The sequence below is a fragment of the Lonchura striata genome, chromosome 1 (genome assembly GCF_046129695.1).
Source record: "Lonchura striata isolate bLonStr1 chromosome 1, bLonStr1.mat, whole genome shotgun sequence".
NCBI classification, from domain to species: Eukaryota; Metazoa; Chordata; class Aves; order Passeriformes; family Estrildidae; genus Lonchura; species Lonchura striata.
The window spans coordinates 94,711,052-94,732,369 of record NC_134603.1 but is presented as its reverse complement, the minus strand read 5'-3'; the positions used below and the strand labels follow the sequence as shown (position 1 = coordinate 94,732,369).

The window sequence follows — 21,318 nt, the reverse complement described above, 5'->3', positions numbered from 1 at the left end:
TTCCCCACAAGCACAAAACTAGTCATCTTCTTCACCAAGGCATGCAGCACATTTCTCAAAATTCCAAAGCTTCTGGGCAGCTATAAGCCATATATTTGGTGATCCAGCAGTATTTTGACAGGATGGTGTCCTAGAGCATTAAAAAGAACCTTTTATATGCAGACAGAATTATCTGTCAGTACATGGAAATGCTTGTGAGAAATTAAACCATACACAATTTCCCCGGTAAAACAGCCCCAGGATTCTATCTGCTGCTATCCAAACTGTTTCAGAGTGAGATTATCACAGAAGTCTCAACCTACACTGCATGCTGTTATCTAGATCAAATGCTAAATGCTGCCAGCACAGGTAAATAACCAGGGATACAAGCAACCCTGGGCTTTTGAAGAATCTGCAGCCCCCATACGGTATGATAAGCAAATACATCAAAAAGATATTCCTAATGTCAGAGTTGCACTGCAGGAGGAGAGTGAATGGGCTGAGGACAAGCCCTGCTCTTCCCATACTCGTACACATGTACCTTGCCACCCTGAGATAATCAAGCTTTGCTCTTGCAGCTGATCAAATTGTTCTTCCCATGCCACTCTTTGCAGGTTCTCTCTTGCCTTTGGGACTGGAACTACTCAAAGGCTCCAAAAAGCATCCAAGCAGGTGCAAAGCGGGGGCACTACAGGGCAGTGAGAGGTACAGACCCACTGCCTTGGCGCTACATGGACACTGTGCCCACCTGCTCCAGGAGGAAACTTTCACACAAACCCCAACAGGCTCTGTCCAGAGCAGGCCGAAGTGCCAGCAGAACTCTCTGCCTGTGGAACAAGTAACTTATTCAGGCATTGGGCACAGCTGGCCTTCCCATAGCTGAGCACGTTTGCAGACCTTCCTCCTATAGATTTACTACACAGAGCTGTCCCAGTGTGCACACCTACTGTGTTTTGAACACAGAGCACTCAGTTTACTTAGCAAATTGCCTTAATACACTCTATGGCTTGTCCTCATTCAGCTTTAAAAGCTTCTTTCAAAGACAAAAAGCAAAGCCCCTAATGGCATAAAACATCTTCTAATTATCTGAACTGGAGAGTGGTATATAGGTGAAATGAAAACAGATTTTGAGTTTTTATAACACTTTTTATGCATTACTCTGTTTAATCTCCTTGGTTCTTGATTGGGACTGACATACTTTTTCCTTAATTTTCTCTTTCTACCAGGAACAATCTGTACAACCCCTTCGTAACCATCTCTTTACACAACCACTCACCTTAGCAGAAATTCAAGCTGTGATTAAATAGCAAAGTAAATTCAATTAAGGTCTTCTTTTACCAGCCCCAAATGCTACTGCTAAACAGCAAAAAACTATTGAGCACAGGAGTCCTGCTCTGTCAGGTGCATCAGCTGGCAATGTGGACCAAATGGGAGTATGAGGACCAACTTTGGTGGCAGCAAACCACGTACATTCTAGTCATCCACAAAAGAGTCAATGATCCCTTCAGCCACCAAGTTACCCTTTTTCTCCTTTGCACCACAGCTGGAAACCAATTCTCCTAAATTCACTAGACACTTCTAGATATTTGAAAATCAGGGCAATTTTATGCTGCATTAGCTCAGCTAAGCAGCTTGCAGAGGGGTCCAACAAGCCCATGTGGCAGCACAAAGTACACACTGGGGACAGAAATGGATGGAAGCACAGGATGCTCCTTTTGGTGGCAGAGAGCTATTAAATCTGCTTACTGCAGTTCTCTCTCCAAGCCAGTGCCTGAGGCAACAAGTTGTTCACTTATTTGTGGCTTATTTGTCAATTATAGCAGCACTTTCCTAACTTGGTAATAAGTCTGCTTTCTCCACACTGATTCCATTTTAGGAAAGCCAAGCAAGATCCCTCATTCATTTCCCCTCTATACTTTCTATGGGTTCTTAGAGCCCCGTTTTACTGTGGTATTTTAATCAAATTCAACTGTATTTCATGCATGTTCTCTACTTCACTGAAAAATCATGATTTGTCTCTAGCCCAGAAATTTTCAGTGACTATTCAGGAATTAAGATGCAATTTTGCTAGGAATGCTTGATCCAAATTACTGCAGTGCTGCAGGGGGTCTTTTCTCTCCCAACTGGCTGGCAAGTTGCTGAGGTTTTATAAGATTTCCCTAAAAGGCAACTCTTCTTCTTTTCCTTTTTTTAATGAATGGCAAAAGAGTTAACTTGGGGCCATCAAAAGTACCAACACTGGCAACTGTGCTGGAAGGCACTGAAGTGACTGGGACAGCACTACAGGGCTATTGCTTAAGATGCTTCAAGTTTCCACTGAAATCACTTGAGTCATCCATGTAATTTCCCCCCGCTTCTGCAGTACAAGATCACCTTTTCAAATTAAAGCTGAATCCTCAGCATCATTGGGGTATCCAATAATGCTTTAACTGCCTCAATTCAAGGAATTGTGATCTACTCTTTTTAAGTTTAATACCCCAATGCTAGCAGCACATAAGTCAGCGTTAAATCCTTAATACTACATCACAATGTTTTCCTAACAAGCGCTTTAAAAAAAGAACAATTGAAAGGTTTGCAAAAAACGGCCTTCAACTCACCAATAGGTACTGTGTAAGCACAGGGCTGACATTACATTAGTCATGTATTCAGTGAAATCAATGCCGGTTCCGATTTCTTTTGGTCCTCTTGCTTTGTTAAGAAAACAAAAATCAACCCTAAACTAAAGACTTTGCTTGTATAATTAGAAAATACTTAATTCTATACTAGCTTTACAGCTGCAATAAATTGTATCAGTGGGAAATAAGTAAGCCAAGTATCAAATAGTTTGTGCTACTTAGCTTGATATAAATTACTCAGGAACATTTAACAGACTTTTATACTGTTTGTCCATCATGATTCTTTCAGAACCTTAATAATCATTATGCAAATGTTCCTAATGAATATCAAAACAATATTTAATACTGTTATTTATTTATATCTACACTGCATTAAAAGATTTTTCACTTACCAGTCGGCTATACATCCTGTTATCAGGTGGCCGAAGATTAACCCTACAAGCAGGGAGAACTTAGCAATGTGGACTTTCCAGGCAGAATCACAAACAAGATCCCACTGGAAGAGAAAAAGAGATAGATAAATTGAAATAAATTAATATCTCAGGTGTGTTTAAACATACTAATACGGTGTAGATCTCTTTCCAAAGGTCAATCCTAGCACAACTGCAAGGAGATGGAAAAGGAGAGGAAAGCTTCCCCCCTCAAGTCTAACCCCAGACCCCAAGAAGCAACGCAAGAACTCATTTACCTCAGTGAGTTTTATCAGATCCTTAATTATAAGATGACAATATCCAACACTTAAGGGTCCCTGTCTCCAGGCCACAGGAGGTTAGCCTAAGGGGAAATCTCCATCAGGCACTGGCAGTACCACTGGTGCTGCTGGAGCATCTCACCATCCCAGCCCCAGACAGCTATTACCAGAGCCCCAAGAAGGCCCCCAGCAGCAAGCCCAATAATTTAAGAGCAAATGCTCAAATTAATATCCCCAGGGCTGCTTGGAAACATGGGGAAAAGCAGCTCCTTTGCCACAGACCCCTAATGGCCATTTGCTCCAAGCTCTTACAGTGTCAAGATGCTTTTGCTTTCAGAAAAGCATCTTGATTTCCCTAAGTGGTGGAAGGGAGATGAAGACTGAATAAAGGCACAGCTTGTCAGGACAAGTCCTGACATGGAGACTGCCAGAAAAGCTGGAAGTCCCAGTGCAGCCATGCAACTTCTTGGGACAGCAACCCCACAGTGACTTTCTCACAGCTTGGAGACCAGATAGGATTTGAACCTCCACAATAAAGCTATGCTAATACTGAAATTAACTTTTCTGTCCAAAGAAAGGGGAAATGGACCATTTCAGGTAACCTGTTACTAGGGCACTGCCTCATTCCCAGGAGAAAGATAGGAGCAGCAAGATTTCTAGTGAGGCTTCCCTAAATTCCAAGTCATTTTCCTCTGAGGCAGAGGAAACCAGAAGAACCAGACTGCATTCCTGGCTTTAGCCCAACATCCTCATTGCTCTCAGACATGTAACATAATCTTTCTTATGTGTAAAGTGTGGATAGTTACTCTTGTACCCTTGAATAAATCTAAGAGGGTATGCTTCCCGTGGTTTGTGAAGTGTTCAAATATTGATGGTAATGGCAGCCACACGCTTTTAATGACAAATAAGTACAGCTAACTTTGTAGAGTCAGATACTCCAGAATTGAAACTTTGCAGAATAAATGGCTGTTTGTGTGTAATGTAACAGTAGCAGCCCTTCTGACACCAGTAACTGAGGTTTCATAGTATGAAAAACACAAAGTTAAAGTATGCAATTTATTTTTAAGTCAGATGCAACTTCAAAAAAAACTTCCCTCAAAAGGGTTCAATTAGGTGCACTGTACTTTTAAGCATTTCCATGACGCACAGACCTTCCATAAACAAGGCAAGACTCTGGTCCAACACCACAGATGTCCTCGCTACAATATATACCTCACCAAGAGGTATAGCAATTTTGTGGCCGAAAAATGTGCCAACACTCAGGCTCAGGCTTTTTGTTTAAGTTAAATGTATTTTGAATTTCCCACTGCACTGACTTGTAGAAATTGGGACATATATGTCTCATCTTCCACCCTACAGACTGGAGGCACTAAAGAAACATAAGCAAGTAGTATGAGGAAGGATTTTTTCCACCTAATACCTATGAATAATTTGCAGCAAAGAACTGAGCAAGGCACTGTGGATTGCACTCCAAAAATGTTGACTTTTCAGAAGCAAGTAGAGGAAATGCAATTGCCAATACTAGCAATTCTAGAACCAATCTCCAGCTAGAAAACAAAAATATCTGCCCAGACAAGCTACAAACAAAACAAAATTCAGAAGACACATCTGAGGCAGAGGCAGGCTTTAAAATTCTCCAGATTAATTTTCACAATCCAGAAGGTGTATATGCTGCTTAAAACTGAGAAATAATTTGTCAAAAAAAATTAAGCTTATTAAAAATACTCATATTTATCCAAGAACAGAGTTAAAAATTCAATCATTCATTTTTATATTCATTGATGTCAGAGGAGCAGTAGTGTCCTCCAAGAGCAAAAAGAAAAAGGAGATATCCTGGTGCCTTTCCATTTGCACAGCTTGCTGTTGCTAGCCAGCGATAGCCGGCCCTCACGCACGCCGCAGGCAGGGAACGCACAGTACCAGATTACACGTAGGCAAAGGCTCATGGCTGGAAGAGCCAAAATCTCATGAAGGGCTGTTGTGAAATTTCGGTCCAGGACAACAGATGTCAAACCCCTCTGGCACACTGGCACAGAAAGCAAGAGTTTAAAAGCAGGAGAAAAGTCAGTCTGTCAGCTTGTCCTTTAGCGGTGCCCAAAACACACCCACTCCTCTCGATAACTTATCTGCAAGTCATCCTTTGTTTGTTTGTTTTTGAGGCTATTGTCCAACTCCCCAGCTGCTCTGAAAACAAAAACATCTATTTCCTTGCAAACCCTGCATCTGGCCCTCTCCTGCCCTCTGTTAAGCCTCACTGTAGGCCAGCAGAAATTGGAGCTGATCCTCCAAGCCCACATGGGCAGACTCTTGACAGACCAGGCGGCCCCTGACCTTCCCAAAATATCTCCCTCTGCAAAACCCTCCAAATTTGTAAATACACAAATAGTGAAATATATCAACAGTTGTTTAACACACAGTTCCGGAGAATCTGCCATGACCCCAAATTACTTGCTCAGTACTAAGAGCTGAATTACATCCTGATTTCTCCTCTGGCAGCTGTCACAAACCAGAGAGAGGTCACCATGAAGCAGTTACCCAAAATAAATTTGGCAGGACAGTTGTAGGTGCCACCAGGACATTCAACTTGCAAAGGGAGATGAGAATAAGGAGAAGGAAGAAAAATGGATGCTGGTGTCAAAAGCAGACTTAGGTAAAGATGACATTAATAGGACAAAATACATATTTAATAGCGAGAGTATAATTCTCACATATCTTAACATGGCAGCCAAGCAAACCAGCAAATGCTAAAAGCACTGGCATGCTGAAAGCACAGAGATTTTGCCAGAGATTTATGTTCCCCCTTCCCTTCCCCATGGAAAAGTCTCATCTTTGAATAGCAAGAAATAAAGCAGGAGCCTTTATACAGCAGTGCTGCCTCTCTCCTTACATACACCTGGGCTCGGCAGAGCGGGACAGAGCTGATGTGCCCACATGGCACAGCCATGCCCAAAGCCAGGGCACAGCTGTGGCAGGTCCTGCTCCAAGCAGCAGTAGTTTCATCCTGCAAAGATGACACTCAGATTTGTTCCAAGGAGAAAGGAGTGACAAGTTCCCATGCAGAACAAAACACTGGGGTGGGCAGAGCTGATGACAGTTCAAGTGGCACTCCAAGTAAATCTGAACCAGGAGATTGTTTTGGCTGGAGACTGGACAGTAATCCTCTACCACTTCTTGCAAAGGGTAGATTAATCTGTTACAAGCAGGGAAACCATTAAATCCTATAACTGCTCTGGTTCAATCCCCTGGTATCCCACTTGGGAGCTGACAGTGTCAAGCCTGAAGAAAGGATTCTTCTAACCTTTCCCTGGGATTTCTCTGTGTGTCGTATGTCTTTCTGTCCTGCATCCATCCTCCCAATAAAAGAAAGAGATCAGATAAAGTGACTTGCGAAACAAAAAGGACTGTATTGTTATGCCAAAACAAAAAAAATTATATTTATAATATATTGGTGGAAAGGGAACATTAAAGAGCAAAAGCTTCTTTTTCATAGCAGTACAGCAACATAGAGAATTTGCCACCTATGCAGATGTGCAATGTATTGCAAGTATTTCTTCATGTTGCAACAGGGTATTTTGGTCAAAGCTGAAGGAGGCACATCTTCAGGAGCCTGAAGTTTAACTGGTATCAGTGAGTCACCACCCATGTTGTGACTCACTATAATTCATGGCAAGATGAAGGACTATTTAAAACACGGTATTCTTGAGAAGACACCTGGCAAAAGGTAACACACCCAAATAGTAACCATCATGTAATTTCTTTACGAAGGGTGAAAATCTGGACGGGGCTCATGCAGTGCATCAATATTTGCACCGCTATAAGTTATAAAAGTAGTCTGCTGCATGTTTCTAGCTACAAACACAAGCTGTCTGAATTAAGGGCTCTTGTCTCAAAAGCCCTTGTGCTCCAGTGGCCATAATGCTGTCTGTGGTGCCTAAGCACACTGAATACCCACTGCTGAAAGGTAAGATGCCTGTTGAGGATTTGGCTGCTTCTACCTTCACCACCTTATCATGAGACATGCAAGGCAAACCCTTCTGTCCTAAAAAGGAGCAAGGAGTGGAGAAAGCAGGAGAGATTCTCTGGCACAACACTAAACCAGAGTGGCACAAAAGGCCCACGAGAGGGGCACTGGACACGCACCCCCTCTTCCCATACTGTGGTTTCACAGTCTGCTTCCAATGCTCAATGCCCAGATTGCTGCTGAAAGAAAGCAGCCCCTTCCCCAAACAGTCTGTAGGTGGACTGTAGCTCTACTGTGAATTCTCTCTGCAGTGGTTTCAGCAAGAAGACACCAGAGGATCACCAGAGCTGCTGCCTTGGAAGGCTCCAAGCCAGGCATGAAGCTGCAGCCTTGGTCCTTCCCCAGCCAGGCAGCACCTGGCTGCTGTGTCAGCCTTCACACTCTCCATCTTGATGTCTCACATGCCACCTATCACCTCCCAGTCCCTTGAGTGAAGGTCCCACTTGGGGAGCGCTGTCCTCTACATATCATGTAAGCCACAGCAGCATCAAACCTGCCTGGGGAAAAGTCACCAGCTTGCCTGCTGATTAGGAAATGACTTTAAGACAAATAAATGAAAATAAGAATCGATTCTTCATCACTGAGGTATGCTGGGTCTCATCTTCCTTTGTTCCTCTTCTTCCGGTTCCATCTTTTTATAACCAAAGCCTGCCAATTTACCCTACACAGAACTAGAATCCATCTTCTATACAAACACCTTATCTAGTGAGACTTTAAATATGTTATGCCTTCATATTATCGTAGAATGGAATGGTTTTTTTCCTTAAAAACCCCAACAACCTGAACTAAAGTTATTTTTGAAAAGCATAAGAAAAAAATACAGTTCTGTTTCTCATACAATATACATTAAAAAAGGCAGAACAGTCTTCAGTTAAACCATGCAAGGGAGGTTGCAGAAGAAGCCTCCCAGAGGAATGCTCCAACTGCAACACCTAAAGGTGGGGGTGTTTTAGTGCCACAGGCATCTCTATTTACTTCTCATCCAGGGCAACATGAGAGCATTTCAACTATTTAACCCTCAGGGTTCAGAGTAAGGGTGCTTCTCCTTTGAGATCACAGCTGGGCTCCCGATTTGTATTTTACATGTCAAAAAATACATGTAAAGAACACGTGGCACTTATGTGACCATCAGTAAAACCAGCTGAGTGGAAATATCAAAGATCACATTTAAAAATAAAAAAAACTAAGTAGAGTAATTAATAAAATTAATCCTGGAAGACTTGAGAAGAGAGTATAAAATTTAATAATTTTATCTTTTGTTTTTTACCAGTCACATTTAGAACCAAACCTCTCCAAGTTTCCTTATGTTTTCAATCAGACACAAGTGGACTGGAAACCAGAAGAGTCATTAAAAACACAACACACATGAAAAATAACAAACCAGTTATTGAGAGGTTTTGTTGTTTGTTTTCTTGGAACAGCCACTCCAAAAAGCCTACACCACACCTACACTGGAATGCCTCAACACAACACACAGTCAACACCTGACTTTCAAGCTACTTCCTCTCTCTATGATGCTAGACCTCTAAAAGCCAAGTACCTCTAACATTGCTCAGCTTTATCATAAGTGGATGCTTTTGCTGAACTCTTTGACCAGTGCCTAAGTGCTTAGAACCTCAATACATCAAAATACAATTTTTACTGAGCAAGTACACACTGGTATTTTGAGAGGTTTATAATCATCCGGATTTACAAGAACTTTTACTCAGGTGGCAAGAGAAATATTGCTGGTACCACAGTATGACCTTTAGCTCAACATCTGCCTCCCTCCACTCCTAACAAATCTGGGGCTCCTATCCCCATATACTGGAGCTTGCTAACTCAACAGATGCGAGGGCGTGTTTGGTTCAGCTCCTTATCCAATCTTTCTTACCTTGGAAACAATGTTTTCTGTACTTTTCACTTTCAGAAACCAGGAAACCATTTCTGACCACAGCAGACACCTGCAGCCCAGAAAAATGACTTGTGAACAGTGAGCACAAGAAATTGTCAGATTGTTTTAACTACGGATATGACTGACCACCTGGGCAATGCACCATTTGAAAAGTAAAGCAAAGAAATTACTTTTGATACTACCACAGGGATAAAGGTTTTGAGGGCACGGGGAGGGAGAGGAGTGGGCAGAAAAAGAGGGGGTGGCACATGAGCCAGGGGACATGTGCTTAGCTGTCTTCCAAGAAAGATATAATTAGATTGTGCAGCATAATATGAACCTATGAAAACAGCTTCCATCCTCATAAAATAGTACAGGACTGCATAACCATGGACTTAACAAGTTTCCTTAACAGTTTCTTAAGTTTAACATAGTTTAAGTTGCTGAAATACATTTCCTTGAAAACCACAATTTTCTGATACGCACGTCTTAGCTGTGTAATTTCTGCCTTAATTTTTTAAGTGCATATTTTTTAGTCTGGCATTTGAGCCTTAAAAATAAAGCACAAAGCCTCGGTGCTACGCATTACTGTGTGAACATCGATACAGAACACAGCGCTTCCTCCTGGTGTGAAAACTTTGTCATCATAATGGGAAACCTAAGGCACAGGTTTCCTCAAGCTGCTTGAAACTGGTGAGGCAGAGACACAGTGCCTCTTATATTAATTACCTTGGAGTAAGCAGGTTATGTCCACTGCGTCCCACTGGGAGATGCTGTCCTGCTCACAAGCAGTATGAGCATGGCTCCATTCCCCCCCAGGCAGCTGAAAGGCCTTGCTAAAGCCTTGCAGTCATGGCTCACCTTTAAGGGACATATCCCCATCTTGAAGTGAAGGCTCAAGCAACATCGCAGTCACAAAACAAGCTCGGAATTTCAAATATGCAGAAGAACACATTGACTCCATTTCAATGCCAGTAAACTAACTTGGAAAAGATTTTAAATTTAGTGTTCTGCATTAAATTGTTCCTTAGTCTATGCCATAAGCAAAAAAGACCCTCCAAACTGTCCACTGGGCACATCAAGAGAATTCTAAGATATTGCCCCCTGAGACAATGCAGAGTTGAAAAATTTCATCTACCCTTCAGCTTCACACTTCAGTCAAGAACAATTAGCTCTTTTATTCCCAAACTTGCTTTCATCATAGAGCTGGGTTTTTTTTTCTCCATTAGGAGAGGGAAGAAGGAAGTTTGCTAAGTAAATAATAATTGCTAATACACTAACAATTAAAATATGATTTGTTAATCATATGACAATCTTCTGAATACTCAACATGATTAAATCAACTTTAGTAGCATCCATGTACCACCCACTTCTCCATCACTACTTCTTTTATTTTCAGTAGGAGTTCCCTTTATTCTGAGACATTTAGATCTTTTTCCAGCCTTTGCCATCCACAGATTAGTCAACTAACTTGTTTCTCAGCTGATGCGATCTGCTTAGTTTTTCCCAACTCTATAATGTCATCTAACATCAAAGAGTTGGGAGGTACAAAATCTTACTTGCAGCTTTCCTGCACAGTATTCATAATACTATATTAACAATTTTCCACAGAGTAGCACCAGGATATTTCAATATCTCTTTTACATCTCTGAGCTGCAACTAAGTAACTTTTCTACACGTATTCTGACATGATTGGAAGACTTCACCACAAAACTGACTTTAAGTTTCAATCTAGTCTTTGCTGTAAGACCTTGTAGCTGTTAGCTTAGCCTCCCTCTGGCTGCATGAAAAGACCATGAGCAACCACTCCCATCCCTAGGACTGAGACACATGTACTGAAAAGTGGCATTTGAGTACCATTCTTCTGTTTTCAGCCAACAACCACGTGTATTCTGGATGAGGTATATTAATTATTAACTTTCACTATCATCTCATTATCAAAAATAAATGAATGCTTTGTGGACTGGTATTTTTCAGGCTGCCAAAACATGCATGCACAAAATATGTTGCAGAGTTGACATGGCTGACATGGCAAAACCTAGTTTAATATATAGTTGGGTTTTTTTAAATCCAGGGGGAAAAAAACCAACAAATTCAAGCATGGCATAAAACTCTGAAATGGGGAAGGGTGAAGTGGTAGACAAGAGGACAAAGTCATTCCTCATGAGAAATACTTGCCACTTTAGATAAAAAGATAAGACACCTTAACTCTGTCATGTAATTATTACTGCCATGACCTTGCCCTCTCATCATTTGCAAACTATGACTGTTGCAACTCTGGCAAGACAAAAAGGAGGGAAAAAAAAAATCCGGGGTCTGGTATTAATTCAGACCTAAATAAATATGAAGGGTAGGGAAGAAGGGAGAAAAATATTCCACTTGGTTTACAAATCAAAAGATGAAACTGCCCTGTCAAGCTTGTATTGTTCAAGCAGACAACATTTTACACAGCTGTGGAAGACACAGCAGGGAAAAGGTCTTACAGTTTAATTTACAGTCCCTATCCTTAATAATATTTGTAGGGTGGACATTGCAACACTGTCTGCATGATCATGGACTTTGGCCTGAAGGCCAGGAGGAAAGCAGGCAGCTCCAGAGTGCTGCAGAGTAGCAGTAATACAGTACTTGGGCCAAAATGAATTCCTGCACCATTTTCTGGAGGCAAAGAACCTTTTTTAGGGAGCCAGACCACCCTGCTCTGAAAACAATGCACAAGGGTAACTATAAATCACTTGCTGCTGGAGAAGGCGAGCACACCGCTTCCCTGCATCTCACAAGCAGCATTCCTGATCCACAGCTTTGCTCCTGGGAAATCTAGATAGAATCTAGAATGAGGATCAGGATACATCCACTCAACTAATCTTTTGTCCTTGTTTTTCAGTGTTAACAACTAGCAATTGGGGCTCTCCTGGATTATAAAAAAAAATAAATAAAAAATGCTAACAAAGCCTGGTATTACCCACTGAAATTTCCTACCCAGCCCATCAAGCCCAGAGCACATTTATCCTCTCCTCATCAGCTCATAGGACAGATAGTTCCACCCCAAGCATGCCAGTCACACCAAGCAGAGCACTGATCCTTCTTTGTGGGAATAGCTACAAATCTATTGCATGTTCCCAGCAGGTATGACACGGCATGGATCAGCAGGAACAACTTATCACACTCATTGAACCCTGTTGTCTGCCAGTTTTTACAGGCTAGTGTGGGGGTAGGCTTTCCAGCACCAGCACTGGGTGTGGACCAGAGCAACTGCAGTAGTGCAGAGTAGTTATCAAACACTGAAATGAGGTTTGCCTGGAAACCTCTGCAACACACCCCAGATGACATGGATTGAAAGGGTGTTGAAACTCTTTTCTCCCTCCTTCAGGTTCCTTCCTTCCCCTTTGACTTTAAAAGGGAATTCAGAACGCATACAAAGTCATACACTGTCAAAAGTCAGGTGGTAAAAAAATATAAAAATAAATTACATTACAAGGGCTAAGTACAGGTTTGAGTTGAGGTGACCAAAACCTGAGAAAAACTGTTTTGATGGAATTCAGTGCAAGAACTGAACACTCAGCACTGCTGCAAAGCTGCAGCTACAACAGGCTACTCTGATCTTCCACACATTGTCTGCAGCAAACCCCAGTCCTTTGTTCTGTAGCAAGATCTCAGCCTAATTAATTCCACAGTTACTTGCGGGTAAGCCAGCGTCAGCCTGGCTGCACTGAAGAAGAGCGGGAAGAGGAAGGAATATGAAAGGGATGGAGTGAGAGTAGCTGTCCTTTGCAGGGATGACAGGTAGGCAGGAGCAAATAGCCTGACGGAAAAAACAAAAGATACACAAAAAGGTATCATAAAAAGCACTGTATCTCTTTCAGCATTTTCTAAATCTAGCAGCTCTCTAGAACTGATTTGTCAAGATTTAAGATTTTTCACCATTAGTATTGCCAAAGTCTTGAAGTTCATAAATCTTGTGCTATTCCAGATGTTGTTTCATTAAGAAATGAACCCTTGAAGTTTGGCTGTCCTATAAGCCCCATCTCAACATTACCATCAAAACTGGCTCCAAATTACATGCTTTCCTGAGTGCCAGTTCCTTTCTTTGACAAATGCTTAAAAAAAACACGAGGTCACCTTTTCTAACTGCAGTCTTGTAACCACAGTAAGAAGAGGTAGAACTGTTAGTGCACTTCAGAAATTTGGGGTTAGACTGCCTGCACAGCTGGTAAACATTCACCACAGCCAGCAATTTCTGTCACAACATGGGCAGGGTCGGTATATTTAAATTACGTGACAGAGATACAGGATGTATTGAGTGGAAACAAAAACAGAACAGAACCCCAAGCATTTCAAACATCACATCTATCCAGGAGGTTAAAAAAAAAAAAAAAAGCCAGTTGTTTGACATACATACAAAAATGACTGATATGAAAGGCTCATTTGGAAAGCTGAGAATGTCTTCAAGAGATTTTAATACAGAATTACCTTCCTGAAGGATCATTGATAGTTCTAGGAATGCTACAAACTATTTATGGTAATCAGATTCCTGTAACTGGGACGCTTTATCTTAAGGTCGATAATAAACATGAATTGCATGTACATTACTTGTAATGAAAAAGAATCTATGCCAGACAAAAACTCAAAACTACTCGAGTTCTGTTGTCAGTAGCAGTCTTAATCCAGTCTCTGCTTTCTAGACCAACTACTTTAAAAGGCTTTAGCCAGTACATAACACCCCCAAATCAGTAAAACCAGTATCTATGCTCATTAAACGAGAAGCCCCGTGATATCACACATGGTTATTTCAGACATCAGATTATTTTCTGTTTGCAGGCAAAAGAGAGTTCTTCACATGGGAAGTTACAGGTGCTGTTCCCAAAAGAACCATCCCATTCCTTGATGCCCCTCAGCCAGAAACTCGCCCTGTTTTTTCAGGGTGTTGCTCACTTGCACCCTTATAATCAGGAGGCTCCGTCACCACACTCAGTGTGTGCAAGCAGGCGTCAGGGCAGCTGCAGCAGGACAAGCCAACAGCTCCCCTTTGCCTCCTCTTTAACAGAAAGATTTTTCTTTTTAAGTCTATGAAGGCTCAGAGCAGTAACCACTGACTCTTTATCAGCTAACTTGCAGAGAGAAGAAGGAAAAAAATTAATTTGGGATCTCTCGCATAGCGGAGGAAGCCATGAAATAAAACAGTAGTAGATGTTTGCTCTGGTCTGGCAGTGTTTCTGGATACCTCTGACCACAGGGATTTGTTGGACCCTTCAGTACCCATTAGAAGCTGAGAGTCATTCCAAAGCCTTGGCTGAAAGAAATTTAGAACAGGCTTTCTGCCCTCTGTAAGTTAGGCCTTGCACTAAGGTCCCTACACCCCTTTCAATATATTCAGTGGAAACAAAGTGATGTAGTAGCTTCAATATTGCCCCTTTGACCCAACTACCATAGTGGGTACAATAACTCAAGGTCTGCATTGATTTGGGACTAGGTAGAAGCCAGTCAGCCAGGAACTAACACTGACAAATACTGTTCATTGCAGGGAAAAAAAAGAAGCATCAGCATTTCTAAAGTCTCTTTGCAGAGACCAGCCAACTGGAGAATATGCAGAAACAAATGAGATTACAGGGACAAATGGAGGAGATAAGGGTGGCACAGTTCTTATTTTGGGAAGGACCTTGTCATAGGGTTCCCTTCAAAGTAATTAATAACTATATTCTGAATGTACATTTAAAATGTACACCTATCCTCTACCTCAAGAAATATTATTCTGCAAACCATGCCAAATTCATCATCACTATTATCACAAAGAAATTTGTTTGTTTTATCATTTCTGGCTACTTACAGATACCAGCAATAATCCCACAAGGCAACATCACAGACTAAAGCACATGTTACTGCACAGAACAATTTAACTTCATTTAACCCAGTAGAACACCCAGGAAAAGAAGAAAAAAAATTATTTTAAGAGGAAGTTTTCTACCAGGCTAATAAACTGAATCAGATGAAGGTGTACCCAGAAAAGTAATAAGAACTGCAATAAGAGCAAGGAGAAGGAAGACTGGTTAAGCATAGACATCTCCCCTTGCAGGAGCAAAGAGCACCAGTCATAGACCAAACCAATTCAAGCTCAGACATCCTTGCCCTGGACCATTTGGCTCTTCTGACTTCAGCTCCACTTTTTTGGCAGGGACAGTTTTCTAGAGGCTTAGCCAAATTGGCTATGAGAATGTTTGAACCAGTGGCAAATAGGTAAAACGATTGCCATGTCACTTTGGGAAGATGACTCAACCCAAATCAAGTGGGAAGTTGAGAGCCAAGCATTGCAGGAAAACAAGGCATCTGGAGCATAAAAGCAGTCACAACAGGAATTCCCTTGGGACTAGACATGAAATATTATTACATAATTGCTCCAAGTGATTAAAATGCAGCCTTCAACTAACCACTTCCATCTTATACCAGCCCCAAGAGGTGGAATGATCTGGAACATTGCAAGTGCACACAGAGGGATGCTGGTGCCATAAACCTCTGCAATTTAATCAAGTCCAGTCCTTGCCCATCATCAGCTTTTGGTCTCCATTATACAAATCAGCATGCAGAACAGCAAACAACCCCACCACTTAATGCAATCAAACACAGAGGATTGGTCATCCTAGTAACGGAGTGAAATAAACCAACAACCATCAGTCCTGTAACTAAGAGCTTCCATGAAAATGTTGTCCCACGATAACAGCTGGCTTTGCAGATGGTCAGAAGATGCAGGCACTAAAGAAGTAAGTGAGAGAGTTAGAAAAGTCCCTGCTGAGTACACACTCTAGCTTCCCGTTAAGCTTCATGGCTACAAATATTAGTTGTCATAAGGTTGCTCATTGTGTTAATGCTAATCATTTACCTGAAGCACCACTTTACAAAGGGCTAAAAGGAGATCTTGGGCTTCCCCACAGGAGGAAAAAAAAAAAAAAAAAAAAAAAAAAAAAAAAAAAAGTCTTTCTCAGCATCCTTCCTTTGGACACAGGTGAGATGATTCTAGCCTTTTGCCTACGGGCTGGTTTAGGAAGTACCTCAAGAAATACACATGGTCTCTGTTTATAAGAGCATAGTGATGTTGTGATAAAGAATAGATGAAATCTTCAAAGAACCATTTAGCAGTGAAAAGGCCTTGCAAGTGAATTGTGCTATGGGAAGATATTTATGTATATTCCAAGCTAAAGACCAAGATTTATATGCCAAGTCAGGACATTAGCTCAAAAGGGTGATTTAACATGGCCACTGGAATCCCTGTGGTTAAATTATGCATCTGACCTCTTCACTACATGTATTTCAGCAGTGTTAAATAATAAGCACTATGTCCTTTATTACCATTTCCAGGTCTAATGACTGGCAGCACTATAAAAAGCACCGTTCCCAGTGACTCAGTCAAGCAGGCTGGGATAATGACAGTGTCTGAGACAGCAATGCCAGTCTTCAGGAAAGGTGCAAGGCCACCGCTGGCTCCAGCAAACACTCAAAGAAGTGGGGCTAAACAAAGCACTGGGCAGGGCTAGAAATAGCAAGACCTCCACTCCATCAATCCCAAGCATGACATAGGCTGGGGTAAAACAGGCACCAATGAAGGGACAGCTGAGAAAGCCTGGACAGGGATATAGCATCTGAAGAAGGGAGTGTCATTAGAAGAGAGGCTGTGGAGACAGTAGAACTTGACACAATTTAAGGACAGCTATCCTACCCCTGAGGAATGGGGGGAACAGTGAGGTCTCATATGTATGCACATCAAATATACTTTGTGCTAAATAACCAGAATTGTTTCATTGTTTCTGAATACAAAGCAATGACGGAGCATCCAGCAGCTGTTAGCTCAGACCACTGAAGGTAAGTGAGGATTTACTTGCCAAACAAAAGTACATTTTTTATTAATATACTTTTGGCTCTCTTTATGATATTTCAATATAACCCCTGGCTACTACACTGATGAGCATATATTAGACTAAGATTTAATAAAACTCTATTTAGAAAGATGAGAACATTGCATAATACGTTACAGAAAAAAATGTATTTTTGAGGAGAGTTAAGGGTGATCTGAACATCCAGTCTCTTGAATTCATCCAGAGCAGCTCTTTCTTTCAAAGGATAGTGAGATGCATGTAAGAAGAGTCAGCAGTTACAAAAATTGCTCCCACAGTATCAGAGCTCCTGGGGATTGATAAGAAATTAAGTCCAAATCAAGCTATGATGATGTTCTGTCTCGGTTTTTCCTCTCTTTCTTCATTAGAATAAAAACAGGCAGTACCCCCACCCAGAAAACCCCCAAAACTAAAAGCACAAACTAAGGAGGAATCCTGACCCTGAGAAAACAATCTAATTATAATTACATGGGATTACAAATCAAAGCAAAGGAGCTGCCAGGTTTTTGGAAGTGAGCATACAATAAAAATAAAAACTCCACACTGGAAAAACCCATAGTCTCAAAAGATGATTATTATTCTTTCTAATAGAAAACAAGACAGCAGGGGCCACAGATGTTTGTTTATCCCTTAAAATTGATCTGCCCTTTACAGCAAGTTCTTCCAAGGAACACTTTTTTTATTATCTCTAAAGAAGCATGCAAGACAGCAAACTAACTCTCCCTTGACCTTTTGTGGCCAACTTGATGATGACCTTCAAAAGATCCAAACATTTCCAAAATTTTTTTTTAAAGTTTAGACTAAAAAAAAAAATTTCAGGATCATTTTTTTTGTGCTAAAACTTCAGTGTTAGGCCCCCAAAGATGTGAATTGCTCAGTCTCTGTATATAAACAGAAGAAAATCAGACTTTCTTAAATGTCTAATTTTCTTATGCATTTCTGTATCACAAACCAATCAGATTCAACATGTACCTATGTTTCTCTCATGAAAGGAAAGTAGCTGGGTTACCTTCCTTTTTAATCCTTTCTATGTTCAAGGTATTGAGGGATTTACTTTTTCCCTGTTGCACACTCTTTCAAGGGACACAAAAAGAAACCGAAATGATTTTCAATGATTCAATATAAGTGCGTGCTGGCTGACCAAAGCACAATTATGTTGCTCATCTGATTGTTGCCTCCTTTCTTTATCCCAACTAGATAAACACAGTTAAGCCAAAGCACTGCTCCCAGGCAGGAAGTAATTTTTGCTGATCTTAGGAGGGGGTCTTGAGATTAAGGGAACTACTTCCCTGGTGTAACCATTTCATTTTACATTTCCAGGAGCTCCAGCTGCCTGTTAATATCAATAAGGCCCACCTGCAGCCAGCGGGGCTTTTGTATGGCTGATACTATAAACAAGCAAAAGCTTTCAGGTGAAAAGGGAAGGTGATTTTTTGATATGCACTACTCAGCAAATACAAAGCAAGAGCAGAAAGCTACACAGTCTCTTCACTAGAAATTTTCCACTTTAGTCATTACATGGGGAAACACAAAACACAGCAGCATGCACTTTCTGCTTCTGGAGTAAAACAACATTTCTTTAATTGCTCTGCCAAGACAGTTTTCAGGAGAATAAGTACAAAACCGGAAGAATTCGGGCTAACTTTTGGCTTATTTTACTCCCAACAGTCACCATTTCTTCAGCTTCCCCAAAAATCATCCTGGTTTTTGATGTGTAGGGCTGCTTTAGAATACTTGCACAAAGATCAACCACAGCCCTCTCCCCAACCCTTTCCCCTTAGCTGGGGCTGATGCCTACAGCATCTTTCCCACAGACACCCAGAGACAGCAGGACAGCAGCAGGAACTCAGAGACACACACACAGGATCCCGTTTCAGGACATAACTTTGCAGCTTAGTGCTGCAACCAGCGTGCGGGTACAAACGAACAGGCTGAACACCGAGTGTGCCACCCCGGGAAGGAAAGGGCTGCGCGGATGTGGGATTGATTTTCTCCGGGTGGGAGGCTAACCCACGGGGACTCGACCGACCCCCGCAGCACGCAAGGACAGATCCGTGTCGTGTCCAGCTGCTCCCCTTGCCTTGGAAAGAGCGAGTGTCGAGAGGGTCCGTGAGGGCTGGACTGGACAGGGAGGGGGGCCGAGGGAAGTCGCCTTTCTCACCTTGCTCACGACGTTTTGGACGAGGCCGGCTCTGATGCGGTAGTGCCACTCGCGGCAGCCGCACTCGCTGGCGTTGCCCCCCGCGGGGGTGGGCAGCCCGGGCGGGGGGAAGATGCTCCCGTTGCCGCTGTGGTTGGCGTGGATCGGCGCCAGGGTCCCGCTCCAGTTGCCCTGCCCGTCCGCCTCCCGGCACCAGAAGTCGGGCTGGTCCAGGAGGAAGGAGTCCGAGAACTTGCTGAAGCCGATGACGAGCGCCGGGACCCAAGTGAGCAGCACCAGGGTCCGCTGGTACCGGCCGCCCAGCCCCCCAAGGAAGGGTAGCACCGAGCCGTCGTAGTCGAGGAGCAGCGGGCTGCAGGCGGCGGCGGGCGGCGGCACCGGCAGCGCCTGGATCTCGGCCCCGGCGGCGTTGGCGGGGGGAGGCCCCGGGGGGGCAGCGGCGCCCCCCCCCACGGCCCCCGGCACCGAGCCGTTCTCCTCGGGCAGCGGCCGGCCCCCGCCGCCCGCCTCACGGCGTCGGTCTATCGCCATCCAGCCGCCCGGGGAGGCTCACATAGGGGGGGCCGGGGCAGCCCCGGCTCCCTCGCGAGTCCTTCCCTCCCTCTGCTCCGCGCACACACACACACACACACCTTACAACGTAAGGTATTGCACACACGCTCCCAGCCGGACCCGGCAGGAGACGGATGGGGGAGGGAGAGAGGGAGGAAGGACAGGGGCGAAAAAAGGGGGAGGCACCGAGGGAGCCCCTCGCTCTCTCCGTTTCTCACCCGCAGCTTGCGGCCACGAACCGCTGCAGCTGCCGGCGGTGCCCCCCCGCTCCTCTCCTGTGCGTCAAGCTGCACTCATCCCAGCTCTCCCTTCCCCCTTCCGAGAGGCACCGCCGAAAAGCAAAGGAAGGATCCAGCCGGATCCGAGCATGCGATGGGCCAGAGGAGAGGAAGGGAGAAGGCGGAGAGGTTGGAAGAGAAAAGAGAAAAAACCAAAAAAACCAGCCACCCTGAGAACCAAACCCTGCAACAACAAACCAAGCAAAACCGGTGCAGCAAGGCAACGAACACGCCTCCTCTCCCGGTTTTAGTGAGGAGGGGGAGGAGGGACAAGAGGGAAGGCAAAGGAAGGAGGAGAAGAAAATAACAGCTCCCGACACGGCTTCCCCGCTTCCCGCACAGCTAAGGGCTCCCCCCCGGCCGCGGCAGCAGCGGCGGCGGCAGCCCCCGGCACCTCCCCGCCGACCCTTCGCAGCCCCGCGTCCCGCACATCTGGCTCTGCAGCAAGGGGCCCCGCCGGCCCCTCCGCGGCCCGGGCTGCGGACGCGGTCACCGCCGCCGCCACCGCCGTGCGCCTCCCGCGGCAGCCCGCTCGCCGCGCCGTGCCGCCGGCCGCACCTCCAGAGGCGGGCGGACAGACCCACCCAGCTCCTCGCCCTCCGCCTCCCGGCGGCCCCCACCTGCCGGCCCGGCGCCGGCGCCACCGCCCCCCGCTCCGCCCCCGCGGTGCCGGGCGGCCGCACCTGCTCCCGCCGCGCCGCCGGCCCGGCCCGGCCCCCGCCAGGGACCCGCTGCCGCCGGGGGCGGGCCGGCGCCGCGGGGCGGGGAGGGCGCGGGGCGGCTCCGCGGGGGCTCCGCGCCGCCCCGCGGCCGCGCCGCGCTCCGGCGGGCCGGGGCAGGTAGGGCCGCTGGGCGAGCAGGGCGAGGGCTGGGGGAGAGGAGGAGGCGCCCCGGCTCCGCAGCGCGCTAGCTCCGTATCAATTATTTACGCGGTTTGTGTGCCTTTAATAACGCAGCGCGGCTGCAGCGGGCTGGGCGGGAGCGCACCGCATCGCCGAGCCGCAGGAGCACCCTGTGTGGCTGAAGAAAGGACGAGACTCAATGGGAAGAGCTGAAAGGTGAAGGAGGCGTTTCTGAGACCCAGAGGGCGGCGAGGAGACGTCCCTGCATCGCTTCAGTCAGCCTGTCACATTAGTACACACTTTGAAGAAAATTATATCCTGTTAGCACCTGACGTTAATTGTAAAACAGGCATTTCAAATTTGTGAAGGTTATTTTTATGTTAAGCTAAATTTACTTCAGCGTGTAAGTGCCTCCGACTATTTTCATCG

At 44.4% G+C, this 21,318-nt stretch overlaps 1 protein-coding gene across 2 annotated transcripts in view; it reads right to left on the bottom strand.

Moving 5' to 3' along the window:
• SLC22A23 (solute carrier family 22 member 23) overlaps positions 1-20,481 on the bottom strand; it is a 108,458-nt gene extending 87,977 nt beyond the window's left edge. For both annotated transcript variants that reach the window (XM_021544784.3, XM_021544785.3), the window contains exons 1-2: positions 19,218-20,481; positions 2,987-3,090 (exon numbers count right to left, since the gene is read on the bottom strand). In XM_021544784.3, coding sequence (XP_021400459.2) covers positions 2,987-3,090; positions 19,218-19,748 — 635 coding nt within the window. In that variant the 5' untranslated portion in view covers positions 19,749-20,481. The remainder of the gene's footprint in view (positions 1-2,986; positions 3,091-19,217) is intronic.
• Between the last annotated feature and the right edge of the window lie 837 nt (positions 20,482-21,318).